This window comes from Coenobita brevimanus, chromosome 89, assembly GCF_032717465.1.
Source record: "Coenobita brevimanus isolate Jiangsu-jjx chromosome 89, ASM3271746v2, whole genome shotgun sequence".
Lineage (NCBI taxonomy): Eukaryota > Metazoa > Arthropoda > Malacostraca > Decapoda > Coenobitidae > Coenobita > Coenobita brevimanus.
In genome coordinates, this window is record NC_137042.1 from 14740098 (window position 1) to 14763403 (window position 23306).

General features: G+C 42.2%; 1 protein-coding gene across 1 annotated transcript in view; it reads left to right on the forward strand.

Annotated features, from left to right (window-relative positions):
• The window catches only part of LOC145411445 (retinol dehydrogenase 11-like), a 272754-nt gene that overhangs the window by 75386 nt on the left and 174062 nt on the right, over positions 1–23306 (forward strand). The window contains exon 3 of the mRNA XM_080281487.1: positions 17462–17650. Coding sequence (XP_080137613.1) covers positions 17462–17650 — 189 coding nt within the window. The remainder of the gene's footprint in view (positions 1–17461; positions 17651–23306) is intronic.

Genomic DNA, 23306 nt, shown 5'->3' on the forward strand with positions numbered 1-23306 from the left:
GTATAATAGACAAATGCAAGGATGAACCCAAACTGTTTTATAGATTTGTTAATGGCAAACTGAAACAAAAGGAAGGGATCACCAAACTGAAAGTAGAAGGAGAGGTCTATAACGATGAGGCAATGCAAGCAGAAATAATGAAGAAACGTTTCCAGTCAGTTTTCACTAAAGAAAAGAAGGTTGTGGAAGGGGAGGGAGTGATCAGAAATGTTCTGGTGATAAAAGATATAAAAGTGGAGGTACAGGAAGTGTATAAATTACTGGAAACTCAAGATGTAAGGAAAGCCCCAGGACCTGATGGAATTTCTAATTGGGTACTGAAGGAATGCAGAGAACAACTGGCGGATAAAATTCACAGTTTAATCGTATGCTCACTGGAAGAGGGGAAAGTGCCACAAGAATGGAAGAGGGCAAATGTGGTACCAATTTACAAGGGAGGAAACGGAAGAACCCCTGAATTACAGACCAGTGTCTCTAACCAGCATGGTCGCCAAATTGTGTAAGAGAATCCTGAAAGACGGATGGATAAAATATCTGGAAGAGATGAATATTTTGGCTGAATGTCAGTTTGGATTCAGAAGTGGAAGGTCATGTGTTTCTAACTTGTTGAGCTTTTACTCGAGCGATTGACGTGGTACAGGAGAGAGATGGTTGGGTGGATTGTGTGTACTTAGACTTAGAGAAGACCTTTGACAAGGTACCTCATAAGAGACTAATGTGGAAACTAGAATATATAGGAGGACTGAAGGGGAAACTTCTGGAATGGATGAGAGACTTTTTGAGAGACAGACAAATGAGGACAGTAATAAAGGATAGGATGTCTGGATGGAGGGAAGTAACAAGTGGAGTCCCTCAAGGCTCGGTGTTGGTGCCAGTAATGTTCCTGATTTACGTAAATGATATGGTAGATGGGGTGAACAGTTATGCAAGTCTGTTTGCTGATGATGTAAAGATCTTGAGGAAGGTAGAGGTTGAGGAGGATTGTAAAATACTGATAAAGCAGATCTCTTTGCACAGACTTTCTCCTCCAATTCCACCTTAGACAATTCCGGTGCTGTTTCTCCATCACTTCTCCCCTCTGACTTCCTCATGGCTGACATTAAAATTTCTTCAGTTGATGTATTGTCTGCCATCACTGGCCTCAGTACTAATAAGGCATATGGGCCTGATGGGGTCCCTACTGTTGTTCTCAAGAACTGTGCTTCTGTGCTTACACCCTGCCTAGGCAAACTCTTTTGCCTTTGTCTGTCAACTTGTACCTTTCCTTCTTGCTGGAAGTTTGCTCTCATTCAGCCAGTCCCAAAGAAGGGTGACCACTCCCAACCCTCCAACTATCGTCCAATTGCTTTAACGTCCTGTATTTCAAAAATTTTCGAGTCAATTCTTAATAGAAAAATTTTAAGGCATCTTTCCTATCACAACCTTCTTTCCGATCATCAGTATGGGTTCCGTCAGGGACGCTCCACTGGCGATCTTCTCACCTACCTTTCAGACTCCTGGTCATCCTCCTTTCGGGACTTTGGCGAAAGCTTTGCCATTGCACTTGACATCTCAAAGGCTTTCGATCGAGTCTGGCATAAATCTTTAATTTCCAAACTGCCCTTCTACGGTTTCTATCCTTCTATCTGTGCCTTCATCGCTAGCTTCCTTTCTGGTCGTTCTATAGCCGCTGTTGTAGATGGCCATCGTTCTTCTCCTAGATCTATCAACAGTGGTGTTCCTCAGGGCTCTGTCCTATCACCAACTCTCTTCCTTTTATTCATCAATGATCTTCTAAGCTGTACATCTAACCCTATCCACTCATACACTGATGACTCCACCCTTCACCTTTCCATTCGGTTCCCACAATGCCCATCTCAACAGTTACTTCAAGAAACAAGGGATGAGGCTATGGCACACCTAATGTCTGACTTGGCTCGTATCTCTGACTGGGGTAAAAATAATATGGTTGTCTTTAATGCATCTAAGACTCAGTTCTTACACCTATCAACCCGACAAAATCTTCCACAGGTATACCCATTAATGTTTAATAATATTCAGCTTAATCCTGCATCATCCTTGAACATGCTTGGGGTTTCATTTACTCGGGACTTATCTTGGAAAGATCATATTACATCTCTTGTAAAATCTGCTTCCAAGAGATTGGGTGTGCTAAGCCGACTCCGCTCTTTCTTTACCCCTGCACAATTGTTGACTCTATACAGGGGTTTTATCCGTCCCTATGTGGAGTACAACTCTCATGTGTGGGGAGGCTCCCCACATACAGCTCTTCTCAATAGGGTGGAGTCAAAGGCTTTTCGTGTCATTAACTCTCCTCCTCTTACTGACTCCCTTCAACCTCTGTCTCTTCGCCGCACTGTTGCATCTTTATCTCTTTTCTATCGCTACTTTAATGGTCACTGCTCCTCTGAACTGTCTGCTTGCATTCCTCCACCTCTACGACGGGCGCGTAGCACCCGTCTGGCAGCAAACTCTCATCCCTTTTCTGTCCAACTCTCTAATGCAAGAGTTAACCGTTACTCCCAGTCTTTCATTTATGCAACAGGTCAGCTCTGGATCTGTCTCCCGCTATCTGTATTTCCTGCTGCCTATGATCTCCAGTCTTTCAAATGCAGTGTGTCCAGGCATCTCAAAATGATCGGATCTTGAATTTGGCTCTCTATTGTATTTTGTTTTTCTCTTGGAGGGAACTGTTACTGCGGGCTCATGGCCTTTGGTTCCTTCTTCCTCGCATAAAAAAAAAAGTGGATTTGGATAGGATACACGATTGGAGCCGGACGTGGGAAATGAAATTTAATGTAAAGAAATGTAAAATATTGGAAATGGGTAAAAGTACCAGGAGGCCATCACTGAATTATTTGTTGGGTAATGAATTAATCACAAAAAGGAGAGAAGAGAAAGATTTGGGAGTGCTGGTCCAAGATAGTTTGTCACCAGAAAAGCACATTAACAAGATAGTTGGAGAGACTTATAAACTCTTGACTAACATAAGAGTAGCATTTCATTATATGGATGAGGAGATGATGAAAAAATTGATAGTGACCATGATCCGCCCCAGGTTAGAATATGCAGCGGTAATGTGGTCCCCACACAAAAAGAAAGATATAAACAAGATTGAGAGAATACAAAGAACAGCAACCAAGATGGTCCCCAGTCTGACTGACCTGTCATACAGAGAGAGGCTGGAAAAACTGGATTTGCCTTCCTTAGAGGAAAGGAGAAAGAGGGGAGACATGATTGCAGTGTTCAGGACCATGGTGGGCGTAGATAAAATTGACAAAGAAGATCTGTTTGTATGGGATAAGAGAGCAACAAGTGGACACGGAATGAAATTGAAAAAGTCAAGCTGCTTGAAGGATATCAAGAAATATAGCTTTCCTTACAGAAGTATAGACTTATGGAATAGCCTGGACAAAGAGATCGTCCAGTCTAAAAACTTAAATGAGTTTAAAGCTAAATTTGACTTATTGAGAAACAGCGACGGAAACCCACGAGCATAGTACATTCCGTGTATATCACAATTAGGTATATTAGGTAAATACTTAAATATTTGGAACGACTTAGACAAAGAGGTGGTGCATGAGAAAAACATTCATGTGTGTAAAGGTAGACTTAATAAATGTTGATATGGAGACAGAACAACACGAGCATTGCTCAATTCTTGTATACTACAAATAGGTAAATACACACACAAAATCCTTGGTGTAACATACAATACATCAATGTCATTTAAACAACACATCACAAACATTAAAAATAAAGTAACACCAAGACTCAGTGCTTTGAGGTCACTTGCCCATACAACATTCAAACACAACAAAGAAACCACCACCACAGTATACAAACAATACATATGTTCAGTGATGAATTATGCAAGCCTTGCCTGGGCTTCTAACCTCACCAAAACACACTACAACACTCTACAGACCATACAGAACAAGGCCCTAAAAATAATCACAGGCTGCATAGCTACTACACCCACAGACCACCTACATCAAGAAACCAAAGTCCTCAAAGTCAAGGATCACCTAGACATGAGAGGCACCCAGTTTCTTGCTGCAGCTTCCACCAACCCACAACATCCACTCTGTTACATGGCAGCACATTCACCCACACCAGGGAACATCAAAACAACACGCAGCACACAATACCATACACAAATACTGTCATCTCTCCCCCCTCGCCCATCTCAGACCAGCTTCCAGAATCATATCCACACTCAGATCACTCGCCGCTCCATTCAGTCACTTAAAGACAACCCACAGCTGCATGCACGGCCTCCTGACATCCACCCTTCTGAATCATATCTCCCTCGTGAGGACAGGGTCCACCTGGCCAGGCTGAGATGTGGGCACCATCCAGCCCTCTTAAGCTACCAGAAGAGGCTGGATGACTCCGTTGCTGATGCCTGTCCAGGATGCAACACAGCATCCCATACTATTAAGTACATTATGGAAGACTGCATTACACACAATCACCTACGCCAACAACGCAACATACACTCTTTGAGAGCTCTGCGGGAAAGCCCGGTCTCGGCCATGGCCTTCCCAAGGGACTCGGGGCTGTCTGGCCAGACTGCCTAGGGAACAACTACTACTTCTCAATTTTCATTAACAAATTTAACTTTTCATTACCAAATTCGTAAAGCTAGCATTTATTCTTCACTGATTATATATACAAGTGGAAATACAATACATGTAATCACTCGTCTTATAATTAACAGCATGTTGATTATTTTCATGCCATGTAGGCTAGGAGATTAATCAGAGAGAGTAAACAATCCACCATCTTCATGTTGTGTATCCTCGTTTTCGTTTTCGTTTTCATTTTTAAAGGCTCCAACATGCTTGCATGTGTCGGCCTTGGTCACCTAATGGCGGCTCTCCATGCTGCACGATCCATTGCAGCCTCCCTGTTCAGTCCCTTAACCCTAAGGTCACACTTAATGACCTCGTCCCATGTCTTTCTCGGTCTACCCCTCATAACCCCACCCCCAATATTAACACTTCTCACCTTCCTCACCCAACTATCATCCCCCATCCTCTCCACATGTCCAAACCACCTCAATCTACCTCTCCTCATCACAACACCAATACACTCCAGTCCCATCCTACCTCTCAACTCTTCCATTGTAAACCCAGCCCCTCCAGGCCTTGGACGCAGGGACGCACTGCACATCCACCTAATCATTGTCATTTCTGTACGTCTGAGCCGGCGAATGTCTTCCTCCTTCACTGCCCAGGTCTCACTGCCATACAGCATTACACTCCTAACACACGCTGCATACAAAGACCCCTTAGCACGTAGGGAGAGCCCCCTCAATGTCAGGAGAGGCAAGAGCTCCCTGAACTTCTTCCAACCACTTCTCACCCTAGCCACAGAGCTAGCTCTGAAAAATCTGTTTGGTAATGCATGACTCTGATTCTTTACCAAACAAATATTTCATTATCAAATTGGCCCACATTTGGTAATTAAAAATACCAAATGGCAACCCTGACAGGGGAGGGGGGGAGGAAGGAAGGGGTGAGGATCCGTGGTGTAAAAGCTGATCGTCGCCGCGCGGCAATTTCAAATTACGGGTGGGAAAAATTCGGATTTTTGGGAGGATTTTTTTCTTTTTTTGGCCATTTTTGGGTTCCGTAGGTCCATGCCCACAATGTCCGGTAAGTGGGGTGTCCGGGAAGTGGGAGTCTGGAAAGTACGGGGATTACTGTACTTCCATTTAAAGATCATGCTACATTCTGACCACAGCATATATGTAAACAACTGTAGTGTCAATCACAACTCAAATAGATGCATTTTCAATAAAACACAATGTCAGCATTCCATACAATAACATACTCTGGTCAGAAATGTAATGAAAATTGCTATTTTCAGCATTGATTTTTCTTCGGTGACATAATATGACAGTTTTTTATGCAGTTCCCTTTAGTTTACAGTTTTGGCTCTTTTTCTCTCCAGATTCATAAAATTCGGTCATTAAGCTTTAAAATGATGTATAATTTATATACTTTTAAGCAATTCTGATTTTGACACAAAAGGTTGACATCTTCGTGGAATGACCCACACATTGTCTAAATTATATTATGAGCACACTAGCTGCATTTCATGTATAATGCATACACATACTTTGTATACCAAATACTTAGCCTAAATGAAGAGTGAATCTCAGACACTGATGTGATTTTAGTAACGGGGTTTGCCAGTCCATTCATATCCTGGAAGCTATGATGTAAACAGACTCATTGCTGCCACACCCACCAAAGCTTGACAACTTCGTACCAGTTATCAGTGCTTGTAATGATACATAAATGCTGTAAACATGCTGTCGTGTGGGTTTAAGTATGCAAAATGGTGTACATATGCAGGCGAAGTGCCTGCAACCATGAGTTTTTACATTCCTTGTTTATTCATAATATTTAGTCCCTATTCTTCCTTTAATCAAAAGAAGTGATTTACTGCATATATTAAGAAAGAAGGCAGTTGATGAGGGCAGTAAGGGGACTAATAGACGAAAGGATCAACGATATTTGGCACCTTCATTTAACCCCTTGGTGGCGTCGGCATCGAATAATTTTTTTCTGTTGCGTGGCCACTGGCATTGATGCAGATCAACTTGTAGAAAAATATGAAAATTTGGGGATGTGAACGAGTGTCTCGGACATCTTAAGACTGACCTTCATTACACTGCCACACACCCCATCTGTCAGTTCAGTGCCTGCTGCTATGATAAATGGAAATCTGATTTTTGCCCGTGGCCATGCCTTAACACACACAGCTACACCCATTATCTTGACCCAGACAGAAAATATCATCCTTCTCCTCCCTTGCGACACACACACACAACCACCCTGTTTGCTATTATAAGTAAATATTGTACCCTTTTCAGGCACAAAATGATGCATAAGTATACATGGCGAGTGTAGAAAAGGGTGGGTGGTGAACTGAATGAACGGAAGGCAGTGATTGATTATGTGTGTGTGGATGAAAGGATACAAAGGTGTGTAATGGATGCAAGAACATATAGAGGTTGGGGGAGTGGACTTTCTGACCACCACTTGGTGGTTGTGAGAATCAAGGTCCAAGTGAAATAGAGAAATAGAAGAAGGGAAGGATGGGAGGAAGTAGTATAGTCTATGCAAGGAGAGTGGAGAGGTTGCTAGAAATGAGAAAAAAGCAGAATATAAGAGAGAAGTGAAGTAGCGATTGGGTAAATATGACTTGGAGCAGATGGGGGATGTGGAAGATGTGTGCAAGATATTCACAGAAGAAATCTGTGCAGCATGCGAGGTGGTGTGTGGGGTGAAGAGAAGACGAAAGGGGGTGCAAGGAACAGCATGGTGGAATGAAGAGGTGAGACAGGCTGTGGTACAAAAGAAGAAAGCACATAGTGAGTGGATGAGAAACAGGGGCGTGGAAGAAGTTAAGAGATGGAAGAGAGGGCTATATGTAGAGAGGAAGAGAGAGGTGAAAAGATTAGTAAGAGAGAGTAAGAAGAGAGTGGATGAGGAATTTGGAAAGAATTTGGGTCTAAAGTGGAGGGAATGTAAGAAAATGTTCTGGAAATATGTAGAGAGAGTTAGATAGGGTGCAGTGAAGTTAGGTGGGGAGTGAAAGATAAAAATGGTAGATTACTAGTGGAGAAGGGAGAAAAAGTGAGCAGATGAAGAGAATACATTAAGGAATTGTTGAATATAAAAAATTAAAGTAATGCGAATATAAGTGGCTGAGGAATGGTTGATAGAAAGAGGGATGTGAGAAGAGAGGAAGAAATCAGTAGGATGGAAGTTGTGGAAGCAGTGAAGAAAGTCAAAATGGGGAAAGCCCTGGGAATTGATGGAGTATGTGGTGAAATGCTGAAGCATGGGGGAGAGATAGTAATAGAATGGATGTGGAAGGTGTGCAGATTGGCCTGGGAGGAAGGTAGATTCCTGGAGGATTGGAAGTCAGGTATAATTGTTCCATTGTACAGTACAAAGAAAAAGGGGAGAAAGAAGTGTGTGGTGTCATAGGGGCATTTGTCTTCTTAGTGTAATAAAAAAGTATATGGTTGGATGGTTATTGACAGAGTTAGGGAAATAAAAGAAAATAAAAGAGGAATTAGTTGGAGAAGAACCGGGAGTTTTAGGAAGGGAAGAGGTTGTGTAGATCAGATCTTCGTTCATAGATATTTAGTGGAAAAGTTTCTGGGGAAGGAAGAGAAGTTGTATGTGGCCTTCATGGATTTGGAAAAAGCATATGAGAGGGTGGACAGACAAGGATTGTGGAAAATATTAAGAATATATGGAGTAGATGGGAATTTGTTGAATGCTGTGAAGAGTATGTATGAGGGTGCTAAGGCTGCGGTGTGTGTGGATGGTGAACTGAGTGAATTTTTCTACTTGAAGGTTGGATTGAAACAAGGATGTGTCATGTTTCTATGGTTGCTCAGTCTGTATGTGGATGGAGTTATGAAATAGATTCAAGATAGGGCAGTGGATGTTGGATGGCCCTAATGAGAGAGGGCACTGTCTGGAAACTCCCTATATCTGTACTGTTGTTTGCAGATGACACTGTGTTGATAAGTGAAGATGAAGGGGAGCTGCAATGCGTGGTGGATGAGTTTGGGAGAGTGTGTAAGAAACGGAATCTAAAGGTGAATGTAGGGAAGAGTAAAGTTATGGTCTTTGAGAGAGGTGAAGTCAGTGAATGTACAGTGAGGCTGGATGAGGAGGAAATGGAAAATGTGAGTGCAATTATGTACCTGGGTAGTGTGATGAGTAAGGATGGAAGTTTGGAGGGTGAAGTGCTTGAAAGGGTGCAACAAGGAAGAAAGGTTGCTGGTTCCTTGAAAGCAGTGATAAGAAACAGGGAAGTGAGCATGGAAGTGAAAAAGTTACTGCATGACAGTATTGTGATACCGACTCTAACATATGGAAGTGAAGCTTGGACCTTGCAGGAGGGACAGAAGTCAAGAGTGAAAGCAGTGGAAAATGAGTTATTTGAGAGGAGCATGTGGTGTCACATGGAGATATGTGGATCAAATATTTGCAGTGAGACAGATAGTGGAGAATGCTTGTGAGAAGGACTATAAGATGTTTATGTCATTCATGGATCTGGAAAAAGCATATGACAAGTAGACAGAGGAAGATTGTGGAAGGTTTTATGCATGTACAGTGTAGATGGTAAGCTGCTAGGTGCCATCAAGAGTTTTTATGATGGTAGTGAGGCATTTGTAAGCGTAAATGGGCATCTAAGTGAATGGTTCACGATCAGTGTGGGCATGTGACAGGTTTGTGTGATGTCGTTATGATTGTTCAGTATATATATATATGGAGTGGGTGGTGAGAGAAATAAAAACATGAGTAATGGAGACAAGAATAACGTTGGTAATGAATGGTGATGAATGGGGTATCTCAGATATGTTGTATGCTTATGATGCAGTACTACTTGCAAATAGACAAGAACTTGGTAGGCTAGTGCAGAGTTTTGCTGATGCCTATGAGTGTTATGCCTTGAGAGTAAATGTAGAGAAGAGTAAAGTGATGGTTATCAAGAGAGAAGGTGACTCCCAGTGTGATGTAGTGAATGGAGAGAGACTGGAATTGGTGAGAGAGTTCAAATACCTGGGCACAGTGATAGAAGAGAGGAAAATGTGCAAAAGAAGTGGAAAGTAGAGTGGCACTAGAGAGGAAGGTAGCTGTTGGTATGAAGGCCTTGATAAGAAACAGAGGCTTGAGTGTTGCAGCTGGGCAAGACTTACATGAAGGATTGTTAGTGCCAACTTTATCATCTGGATGTGAGACTATGGTGTGGCATGAAAATGAAAAATCAGGAGTGTGAGCAGTGGAAATGGGACTGCTGAGGAATTTATGTGGAGTAGAGAGAGTGGATAGGATATGAAATAATGTGATTTGTGAAAGATGTAGAATGAGGAAGTCTGTGGACACCAGAATCAAAGAGAGTGTTCTGAGATGGTATGGTCATGGAGAGAATGGATAACAATAGAGTGGTGAAAAAGGTATATCTGAGCAAATTTGAGGGAGGGAAGGAGAGAGATAGGCCAAGGAGATGGTGGAGGGATATGGTGGGTGAGTGTGTGAGGAAGAGAGAATGGAAGTCGGAGAGGCTAATGGACTGACGAGATGGAGCTGGCTGGAAGAATGTTGTGAGAAGAAGTGCTTGATCTTTCTAACATGACAGCATTCAGATTGACTATAGTGGATACGTTTATGTGAAGCTACAGAATGTGATGAAAGTTCTTGGCATATCAGATAAAGCCAGGATTCCAAGGGCTTGAATGATGAGTGAATGGAAGTTTGGCCCATTGGATTGGGCAAATTTGGGCTGTCTGGACATTGCTACTCTTCACCCTGCACTAGGGTGGGAAAGGAGGTTTGGATGATGATGATGATGATGATGATGACGATGGTGTGATCAAACAAAACCAAGGTGTAGCTCTTCCTCAGTATATGATGAGGATGTTTTAGAAAAAATTAACTACACACCAATTTATTGCATATCCAGTTGAATATAGCTTAGGTTCAGTGGGGGATACATTTTTTTACCAAGGCTCTCCCACCCCAAAATGCCTAAGGACAATTTTCCAGCCCACCTAAACTGGTTCCTATACCGTCTTTAACCCCTTAACCGCGGGTGTCATTCCAGAATGACATTGCAAAAACTGGACCAAACCGCGGGTGTCATTCTGGAATGTTTGTGAATATTTTGAATACCGCGCGTTTTTTCCGCGCGCCAATTGTTTCAAGGGAGAGTAGCTATTAAGTTCTTTCACTCCAGTCGACCCCCACCCCACCCCTGACCAAACACGCATCAGTATCTGTCCAGCTTTGTGAGTGACAACAGCACTGATGTGGCAGTGAAGTGCGGGCAATTACAGTGCCTTTTACCTGCCTCAGTGAACACAGAGTGGGTGTTTATCATATGTGCACTGTTCATATATGTTTATAGTATTATTATCAGAATGAGGTTGGCATTTGGTAATGGTGTGTGAGGCGAAAAATAATGATTTTAGATCGCTTACTTCTAATGGCATTGCCCATCCAGTGATAGTCAACGAAATCATGAAACCTATATCATTGCAAAGCCGAAGGTTAGTACTTTCTAATGGTACCTTATTTTTCGCTCTAGATTTATTCGTGCAGAGTTATAAAGGTTTAAAGTTTGTTTACATTTTGGCTGGAACCCCCGTGGGGGGGGGGCCAGTTGGGTCAAAACAATGCCCGCGGTTAAAGGGTTAATGACCCATTTTACTGCTTTCTTTCACTGTATCTCCTATGAATGGGACTATCTATCTATCTATCTATCTATTGCCAGACGCCTCAATCCCGTTTGGAGTGGCCACAAACAAATCGCCTCCAAGTCGCCCTGTCCCCCGCCATTTCACTGCCCTGCTCCCAACTCACACCCCCCTCTCTCATATACCTCTCCACCCCATCCCTCCATCTCATCCTCAGCCTCCCCCTCCCTCTTCCCCCCTCCACCTCACTCACATACACTCTCTTCGTCAGTCTTCCACCCTCCATCCTCTCCACATGGCCAAACCACTTCAGTGTGTTCCTCATAACGCTTCCTATCACATCCACATCAGCACCACGATGCTCCTTTATATCCTCATTCGTCAGCCTGTCTCTCCACGTGACTCCACAGGCTCCGCTTAAATAACTCATTTCCACTGCTCTCACTCTTGACTTGTGTCCTTCCAACAATGTCCAAGCTTCACTTCCATATGTTAGAGTTGGTATCACAATACTGTCATGTAGTAACTTTTTCACTTCCATGCTCACTTCCCTGTTTCTTATCACTGCTTTCAAAGAACCAGCAACCTTTCTTCCCTGCTGTACCCTTTCAAGCACTTCACCCTCCAAACCTCCATCCTTACTCATCACACTACCCAAGTACTTAAACGTACTCACATTTTCCAATTCCTCACCATCCAACCTCGCTGTACATTCAAACTTCACCTCTCTCAAAGACCATCACTTTACTCTTCCCTACATTCACCTTTAGATTCCGTTTCTTACACACTCTCTCAAACTCATCCACCAAGCCTTGCAGCTCCCCTTCGTCTTCACTCAACAACACAGTATCATCTGCAAACAACAGTACAGGGAGTTTCCAGACACTATCCTCTCTCACCAGGGCCACTCCAACATCCACTACCCTACCTTGTACCCCTTTTATTACCCCATCCATGTACAGATTGAACAACCATGGAGACATGACACATCCCTGTTTCAACCCAACTTTCAAAGAGAAAAATTCACTTAGTTCACCATCCACATGCACTGCAGCCTTTTCACCATCGTACATACTCTTCACAGCATTCAACAGCTTCCCATCTACTCCATATATTCTTAACACTTTCCACAACCCTTGTCTATCCACCCTGTCATATGCTTTCTCCAAATCCATGAAAGCTGCATACAACTTCTTTCCCTTCTGGAGAAACTTTTCCACCAAAGACCTAAGAATGAATATCTGATCCACACAACCTCTTCCCTTCCTAAAGCCTCCCTGTTCTTCTCCAACTAATTTCTCTGTTCTTTCTCTAACTCTGTCTATAAGTATCCTACCGTACACTTTTCCTATTATACTAAGAAGACAAATGCCCCTATGATTACCACACACTTCTTTTTCCCCTTTTCCTTTGTACAAGGGAATAATTATACCTGACTTCCAATCCTCCAGGACTCTACCTTCCTCCCAAGCCAATCTGCACATCTTCCACATCCATTCTACTACTATCTCTCCCCCATGCTTCAGCATTTCACCACACACTCCATCAATTCCTGGGGCTTTACCCTATTTAACTTTGTTCATTGCTTCCACAACTTCTATCCTACTGATTTCTTCCTGTCTTCTCACCTCCCTCCTTCTCCCAGCCATTCCCCAGCCACTTATACTCGCATTACTTCCATCCTCTACGTTCAACAATTCCTTAAAGTGTTCTCTCCATCTGATCACTTTTTCTCCCTTCTCCACTAGTAATCTACCATTTTTATCTTTCACTTCCCTGCTAACTTCACTTCCACCCTGTCTTACTCTTTTCACCTCTCTCCAGAACATTTTCTTACAGTCCCTCCACTTTACACTCAAATTCCTTCCAAATTCTTCATCCATTCTCTTCTTACTCTCTCTTACTAATCTTTTCACCACTCTCTTTCTTTCCTCATATAACTCTCTCTCTTCCGCCTCTCAACTTCTTCCACACCCCTACATCTCATCCATTCATTGTATGCATTCTTCTTTTGTGCCACAGCCTGTTTCACCTCTTCAGTCCACCACGCTGTTCCTTGCACCCCCCTCTGTCTTCTCTTCCTTCCACACACCACATCACATGCTGCACGTATTTCTTCTGTAAATCTCTTACACACACCTTCCACGTCTCCCATCTGCTCCAATTCATATTTGCCCAATCGTTCCTCCACTTCTCTCTTATACTCTGCCATTTTCTCATCCTCTTGTAACCTTTCCACTCTCCTTGCAACTACTCCTTCCTCTCTTCTTTCCCTTCTTCTTTTCCTCCATCTTACTTGCATTCTAATTCTGGCCACCACCAAGTAGTGGTCAGAAAGTCCACTCCCCCAACCTCTATACACTCTTGTATCCTTTACACATCTTCGCATCCTTTCATCCACACACACATAATCAATCATTGCCTTCCTTTCATTCAGTTCACCACCCACCCTTCTCATCACTCGCCATGTATACCTGTGGATCATTTTATGCCTGAAGAGGGTATTGGCTATCACCAACCCCCTCCCAGCACAAATGTCCACTAACGCACTCCCATTCTCATCTATCTCAGCAGGCACACCCCACTTACCAACTATTCCATCCACCTTCACATTCCCAACTTTACCATTCATATCACCAATCAAAAACACTCTCTCATTCCTTCCAAACTTTTCCATGCACACTTCTACATTTGTCCAGAACTCTTCTCTCACTCTTCTAGCACGATCTTGCGTTGGTGCATACACACACACAATCGCCCACATTTGTATTCCAACTTTCAACTTTACCCACACAATCCTTGACCCAACTGATCTATAATGTCTTATGCTCCTCTTCCATCTTTACTCACAACTATACATACTCCTTCCTTTGCCCTCTCATTCTCACCTACTCCTGCACATATACCCCATCCATACTCCCATTCTCTCACACTTTCTCCTCTCCATTTTGTTTCAGTTATTCCACATACATCCACTTTCGCACCCTCAAGCACCTGGACAATCTCTCTCTCTTTCACCTCATCATTCGCTCCCCTTACATTCCAAGTTCCAGTTACCATGTCCTTTGTCCGGTCCCTGGACGTCATCGTTTAGTCAGTCCTTGTCCGAGGCTTATTGTTTGTTTTTTTAGTTAGTTGTTTTCCGGGGAGGGGCACTAACCCTCCGCCAACCCTTTTAGTCACCTTTTATGACAAGCAGGGATACTGGGGAAGTATTCTTGAAAAACCCCCCTATCCCCAGGGAATGGGACAGAAAGAATAATAAGAGAGGCAGAGTACAGTGAGTCCTTGAAATACGAAAACTCGAAGTACGAATTTCCGATGGTATGAAAGCCATGAATGGAGGACAAATTCCACAATACAAAAGTATCTGTCTCGATGATACGAAAAATGATACGAGAGGAAATTCGAAAAATTCAAAATGGACGCGCTGCACAGTGCCGCACTCACTTGCGGCGAGAAAACGAACTAACCCCTCTCTGGTAAACACGTTTTCGCGCGTTTCCCAGTCGATTCACGGCCGTCCTCTCCTCTCAGCTTCGCTGTACATTATGCTGTTTTTCGCTGTTCTTCACCTTTTCGTATTTTCACCATGCCTCCCAAGCGCCCTGCATCATCTCCTGCACCAGTCAAGGAAGTAACAGAGGAGCAATAGGTTGCCACCATGTGACTTAGCACCATATCAATGACACGAATCTCCAGCTACAGCACAGGTCTATATTTAACTGTACAGTGTACTAATGCTACAGTAATTAGTAGCGTGTTTTATTTTTTATGTCTGTACAATAGTATAGTACTGTATACGTGTACTGCATACTTCTAAATAGGAGGGGTAAAGTTTTAGTGGGGATCCAATGGGTCCTGGAACGCATCCCCCCCTTTATATGTATATTTCAATGGGGAAAATAGTTTCGTTATACGAAATTTCGAATTACGAAAGTTTTTTTTGGTCCCTATCCCTTTCGTATTTCGAGGACTCACTGTATATGTAAGAGAATATGAAAAGTCTATTCTTGGTCCAGTCTGAGACATCATCATGCATTCCCCTTGAACCTGGGGAACAGATATTGCCCTTGGTACTCACTTCTCAGGAACCACGTCAGGCAAGAGAGAGTCGTGGGGAGCGGCAGCAAGAGAGGAGGCAGAGGAGTCTAGTGAATGAGTGGACACATTTCCAGCCACAACTTCTGCCACATGCCATTCAAGGTCGTAGGTTTGAGTTCCTTCCACACTGCCGTAATGTTGTTGATAACATGGTGTATGTTGTAGTTACACCAGAGCCCATTAATGTCTGCCCGATCACTGGAGTCAGATGCCCAGATAAGCTCCTTCATTGTGCACCGGAAATAAAGAGCCTTGAACATCATAGTGATTGCTTGGCCTATTGGTTGCAGGAGAGAGGTAATGTTGGGGGACAGGATGACAACCTGGATGTTGTCTACCTGGTCAAACATGTATGCGGAGTGGTTTGGCACACTGTTCACCACCAAGAGGAAGCAGTTCATGAGGTTGTTCCTCATGGCATAGGTGCGCAGGGTGGGTGACAGGTACGGAGCAACATATGACCGGCATATGGAAGAGGTAAGCCAGGCTTTATTGTTTGACTTCCAAATCACTCCCAGATTTTCATTCATGGCCCCAATCAGTGAAGGAAGATTTTCCACATGGTTCACCAAGAGCGGCTTGTTTCAGATCTCCTTCAGCATTGCCCTCCAGTAGGTGTGTGATGTGGTCCTTGGCCACCTTGAATGCTGGTGCTGACTTTTGACTGTTATTAAGGTCTTTTGAGGACTTGCTTTTCTAGTACAGGCCAGTTTTGTCATGATTTAAGACCTCCGTGGAAGTGTACTGTAGCTGCCATCCTCTTTGCACAAACTGAAGTTGTTGGGGAATGCCATTGTGGCTGTGTGGTCAGCACTGGCTGCCTTGCCAGTCATAACCATGTACTGCATGCCAGTGCATAACTCTTTGAGGTCAAATGACTCTGTGCTTGCCATAAAAGCCTCCTTTGGCTGGATTCCAAGCTTGTCCTTCATGTCTGCTGACGGCGACAGCGCTTTTATGCAGATTAAGCTCAATGCCAGTGCCCACAGTTTCAGTAGCTTCTCCATTTCCTCCATAATGGGGTCCCAGATCTTCGTGGTCTTTAACACTGAGGGAGAATGCCTGCTCACCCACAGCTGAGACAACAGTGGCCTTCGTTGAACAATGGTTGGCTACACAGTGTTTATAATGCTACTAGTGCCCTGGTTGTGCATATGGCTCTTAACACTATCTTGCTTCACTTCAAGGGAAGGGCTTTTCCTTTGGTGCTTGACCTTCCCCTCACTAGGGATAGCACCTTCAGCACCATGCTTTCCACTTGGACTGGCACCCTTGCCAGACATGCATAAAATTCATTTCACTTAAAAAAAAAAAAAAGAATCGCTAGCACTGCACAGTAATGATTGCGATGTTACATAATAAAGCGAGAGTGTAGTGCAACACGCATATTATAGTCACAGCGCATGACTCTGAGATTGTCATTATCGTACCCCAGCAACCCATCATTCAAAACTGCGCCCCATTTCATATCGTATTATACACAAATCATATTATAATGCACAAATATATTATACACGAACATATCCTACACGAATCGCATGCGTCTCATATTATACACAAAATCTGACGCACTTTTGAATGGTGGGTTGCCAGGGCACAATAATAACAGTCTCGGCATCGTGTGCTGTGACTATAGAAGACGTTATCGTGACCACAGGACATGTGAGAGAGAGAGTGGGCAAGCAGGCCACTTTTTCAAAAGGATGGCAGGCGCTATGGGGCTTGTACAGATGCATCAGAATGGGTTTCTGCATGCCACGTAAAATAGTGGCCATCTTGGCTTGAGCAAATAGCTTATGTGTTAGTGGTGTCAATATGTTCAGTAGGTTCATCACCCGTCGATTTGCTTTTGTGAGCGATATGCTTACATTGCATACTAAATAATGGTCATGACTTTTTTTTTTTTTTTTTTTTTTTTTTTTTTTTAACCATCAGTTCATTGTCTACCAATTTATCACATACCGAGGGTTGACTCAATATAATTTACAAGTACTTGCCACTTATGTATAGCTGAGAATTATGATAATTCTTGCAAGTAAGAATATTCAGACCACTTACCCCTTGTTATTTGTTAAAGTACTTTCTTCTATATTACTGCATTTTATCTGTAATTGTCAGGTGCAAAAATCATCATGGCATGCCGCAACACCACGGTTGCTGAGAAAGTTGCTGCTGAGATCAGTAAGGAAACAGGTGGAGAGCTGCTAGTGATGAAGTTAGACCTGAGCTCATTGGCCTCTGTCAGGGCTTTTGCTTCAGATTTGGCTGCCAGGGAAGACAAGATACATATCCTCATTAATAATGCAGGTCAGTAATGTTAACATACTCTACTGTATATTCATGATACAGTAAAAGTCCTCCAATCCGATCACCAATAATTAAAAAATCCCAATACTCCGATTTGTCAAGGTGAAATTTTTCGAAATTTTCTGGTCTTTTTTCAAATTTTTCTGGTCTTTAAGGATTAATCTACCATGGACTTGCTCTTGGCCTTGGTTGTACCTGCCTGCAACTATTCATGTACACTTCTGTGCATTTCCAGTGAGTAAAACAATAACCTATATCATTTTCAGTGTTCATTTAATGATCATGTACACACGATCACTAATTTCTGTTCAGGGGAGCCCCGTTCCTTCCCCTATATACCGAGGGAAGACGGGAGGGGGGGCAAAACAAGCTCCACCCATCTCTTCCCCAGCTCCCAACCCTCCCCCATACCCCTACCCCACCCCCACCTCACCCCCACCCCACTTGTCATTCTTAATTGAGTTATATCTCAAGCTTACTTCATACATTACACTCATAGTCAAATTACTAATACACAAGCATCAAACACTAGGATATGTAAAAAGTATATAATATAATAATTATGAACAAACTGCAGCAAGAAATTAATGCATTACAACATTGACAGTAAAACAAAAATGTTTACAACGGCCATCCCAGGCCTGTTGGGTGCTTGTGTGCGCTTACATGTGTGTGTGTGTCTGTCTTCGTGTTTGGGCGTGTGCGTGTGTTACCTAATTGTACTTACCTAATTATATCTTTACAGGAATGAGTCAAGCTCGTACTGTCCCGTGTTTTAAACCATATTTATCGTACATATCCTTAAATTTGTGAATTGTTTTGGCACACACTATTTCATTCAGTAGTGCATTCCATTGATCAATTGCTCTGTTTGGGAAACTGAATTTCCTTACATCTTTATCACCTCTCTTCTTACGCAGTTTTTTGCAGTGTCCTCTTGCTGATGCTTCCCCATATGTTAAGTAATCATTTATGTCTATTTTCTCCTTCCCTGATATGCATATATTTAGCATTATCATGTCACCTCTTTTCCTTCTCTCCTGTAGTGTTGGTAGATTCAGTTTATTTAGTCTTTCTTCGTAGCTTAGGTCCCTTAAGTTTGGTATCCATCTTGTAGCAGCCCTTTGAACTTTTTCAATCTTGTCTATGTGTTTGTTGAGCTGAGGACTCCAGACTACTGATGCATACTCCAGGGTTGGTCTAATGAATGATGTTATTATCCTTCTTAGCATGTCTTCATTTATGTATGTGAGTGCTATTCTCATATTTGCAAGCTGTGTATACATGTTCCGTACCTTCTCACTGATGTGGTCAGCCGGAGATAGTCTGTTATTGATAATCACACTTAGGTCCTTCTCTCTTTCTGATGTGTATAGGGTTTTATTGCCTAACGTATAATCCCAATCAGGTCTTTTTCCACTTTTACCAAACTTGATTACATGACACTTGTCCACATTGAATTCCATTTGCCATGTATTACTCCATTCATGAAGTTTATTTAATTCTTCTTGTAGCTCTTTACAAGAGTCTGTGTTAGTAATTCTCCTTTGTATTTTTGCATCATCTGCAAACATATTCAGATAGCTTTCATTTCCAGTGTTACTGTTTATTTCATTTATGTACACTAAAAACATGATTGGTGTCAGCACTGAACCCTGTGGTACTCCACTAGTCACTTCTTTCCATGATGAGTAGTTTCCCCTTAGTACTGTTCTCATTTCTCTTTTTATGAGAAAATCATGCATCCAGCAAAACAGTTTGCCTCGAATTCCTCCTTGATGGTACAGTTTCCATAAAAGTCTTTGGTGTGGTACTGTGTCAAATGCTTTCTTGAAATCTAAATAGATACTGTCCACCCATCCTTCTCTTTCCTGTATTGTGTCTGTTACTCTGTCATAGTAGCTCAACAGATTAGTAACACATGATTTTCCTTTTCTGAAACCAAAACTGTCTTTCTGTTATCATACTGTGTTCTTTTAGATGATTTACCCAAGCTTTTCTTATAAGCCTTTCTAATGCCTTGCTTACAACACTGGTCAGTGATACTGGTCAGTAGTTGAGTGGATTTTGTCTATTTCCTTTCTTGAATAATGGGACAATATTTGCTTTCTTCCAAATATCAGGTAGTTTACCGTGACTCAAGGATTTCTTGAAAATTAAAAAAAATGGTTTACTTAACTCCTTTGCACATTCTCGTAGTACCCAACATAAATTTCATCAGGACCACTTGCTTTTCCTCTGTCTAATTTACTGAACTCCTCCTGTATTACTTTTTCTGATATTTGTATATCTGGTAGTATGTGTGGACATGCATGTTCCACTTAGTCCCTCTCAAAATTTTTTTCTTCCGTAAAAACTAATTGGAAATTCTTATTTAGCGCTTCACAAATATCTTTCTCTTCTGTATAGGTGATTCCCTCGTCCGTAATGGATTGTATTATCTTTTACTTTGGTTTTGCTTCCGATGTAGCTGTAAAATAGCTTTGGTTGATCACTACTTTTATTTATTATATCCTCCTCAAACTGTTTTTGGGCTTCCCTCCTAGTTCTTGTATAATCGTTTCTTGCCTGTTTGTAATTATTATACGCCCTTTCACTATTGTCTTCTGTATCTATTCCACAACAAATCTCTTCTTTCTTTTGATTTTTTACAATCTGTATTGAACCATTTCTGTATTTTCTTATCTGCTTCTTTGTCTGTGTGTGTGTGTGTGTGTGTGTGTGTGTGTGTATGTGTGTGTGTTTGCAAAGCAGTGCACCCAATACATGAGGCCTAAGGTGGCCATTGTTAACGATTTTATTTTACTCTCAGTGTCATAATGCATTATTTTCTTGTTTCAGCTTGTTGATAGTTATATGCTTTTAACATATTCTAGTGTTCTTTGTTCATATTCATAATGAGACCAAGAGTGTTAAGCATGAAATCAGCTTGAGATGTAACTGCCAGTTATGAAAGATGGGTGGGGTGGGGAGTTGGGTAGGGGTATGGGAGAGGGTTGGGAGCTAAGGTAGAGGCGGGTGAAGCTCGTTTCGTCCCCTCCTCCCCTCTTCCCTGGGTATACAGCGATAGGAAGGGGGCACTCCTGGGCAGAAAATAGTGATTGTGAGTGTACATATATCTAATGTTTTCAGAGGTCCCTCCCAATAGTCCGAAGAAACCAATAGTCCAAAAGACCCTCAGTTCCCTGCCATTTGGATTGCAGGACTTTTACTGTATTTATGAAGGTTGATTAATAATTCGTGTTTTCTTAATATGATGTTACTTTGAATCATAAGTATCTGTAATACAGAAATGATGGTAGACATGTGGAATTGTAAATTATGGTAGTGTGAATAATAAACATTTCAGACACTTTTCTTACCTCTGAGATCCCCACAACATGGGATGGGCATGACAGAACTGTCTGGCTACTTTATCCTTACATGCTTCTCTTAGTCTGTTAGTTACCCTTCCTTGTCTCTCTTTTCTCTCTCCACTGTTTCCTCCACACAATGTATAATCTTCCTTCTCCAGTACTGCAGTACCTTTAATCTCACTTTTACACACATTCTTTCCCACATATTCTGTTTACAGTTGGCCAAGTTTTCAGCTTTTAACACTTAGCACTGCCAGTGCTCTACTTGTGCGAGGTCTTGACTCCAGATGCTTTGATGCATGGATTGAATGGTTCTCACCTGATTGGAGAGGGTGTACTGTCACCTCTGCGATCCAGAATTTTACATGGTCAAAAGGGGCAGAAAACAAGTCACTATTGATGACCACTGTGTGCTGGAACGGTCGGGAACTCAGATTGATGGAGACTCTCTCCCATTAGCGGGTTCTTTGGTTGCGTTTATTACATTTCAAGTGGCCAAGTTAAGAGTGGTAGCATGCCAAAATGACGGGGACAGTCTCCAACTAGGCCAACCCAAGCCCAACCTTCGCAGTTTCCCAGAATGCTTCTAAGTTGCAAAATTAATAAACTACTAGGTAAGCTCGATAACCACCAGTTCTCAAGGGTTATACAAACAATAAAGTTCGAGTGGGAGGGAATGTGTATTAATAAGACCAAAAAGTAGAAATCTTCCCCAGCAACTTCCTTTCCAAATTAAGCCTGAATCAGTTGGCACATTGTGATAAAAATATATCTCTATATGGTCCTAATATCAAATGCACAAAACTTAGCTCCTCTGTCCCAGTCCAATGTGTTTCTTCATAATCATCCCTCTGAGCCCAAATTTCGCTGGTCCAGTCCTCTGCCACTGCCAACCTTAACTTCCACACTGGGACCTGGATTCACTGGGACTTCGACCTCCACACCTGGACTTAGACTCACTGGTACTTAGACCTCCACACTTGGACTTTGACTCACTCAGGTACTTCGACCTCCACACTGGGACCCGCTAGAAGTTAATATGAATAATGAATAACTATTCTCCCGAATGCAAGTAATCCCTTCACATGATCAGGAAGGTCTCATAATAAAGAAACATGAGTTACAACACTCGGCATCTCAAATAATAACAGAATAACACATGGCACTACAGACACATAGGTCTGCTCAAAATAATACTTATTGTAGGGATAACATGGAATATGAATAGTGAATAACTATTCTCCCCAATGCAAGTAATCCCTTCACATGATCAGGAAAGTCTCATAATAAAGAAACATGAGTTACAACACTCGGCATCTCAAATAATAACAGAATAACACATGGCACTACAGACACATAGGTATGCTCAAAATAATACTTATTGTAGGGATAACATGGAAGACAAAGTACTATAACAAATACAGTAAGCATGAATAACTGTTAACTCTAACCATGAAAATAATCACTGCATCAATGTCATTGTGCCTCACAAAGTAACTACGTGAACATTTACTCACAACATAGCCCTAATAAGTACTGAATTACCAAGTCATTTCAACACAATAATAAATAATTCACAGTCCCCGGGCACCTAATACTTGGCCTACAAAAAAAAAATCACACATTTATCTGAGGCTCAGACAGAACTCTGTAGCATTTCGTATTCCAGTTACTAAATAATAATACTATACAGTACAGTACACAAATATATGGGAAATACCTCACTATCCAGCTCAAAAATGTAGGGGAGGTGAGCGGGAACACAGGACTCGCTTGTCCAAAGGCTAATGGCGTCACCGTTACATTTCCTGAGGAAGGACAACACGATTCTACCCGAGTCCGTTTCACTAATTCGTCACTATCATCACTTGTGAGATATCACTATTCACGCCTCAACATATCAGACATAATATTAATATCAAATTACTTACAGAATTCCTTGGAGGGGGGGGGGGAGAGGATGACGACAGTACCAACAACCTGCCACGTATCACGGCCGGTGAGCGAGTGAGACATGCCAAAAATGCGTGGTGCAAGGGGGAGGGGGGGATGACGGCGTACATAATTTAAGATTTTAATTATTACCGACTCGAGATAGATTCAGTGTGATGTCTTTCCCCTTACAGTCGCTTACTCAAAAAAATAACATTCTCTTGTTACAAAAATTACTCAGCAACCTCTCTCTCTTTATACTCTTACATTGAAAAACAATGAAAATCATCGTGCTTTACATCACTTTGCCCACGCGTACATTATGCTGGATCACGTGACCAAAAGCACATGTTCCCATCACACTAGAG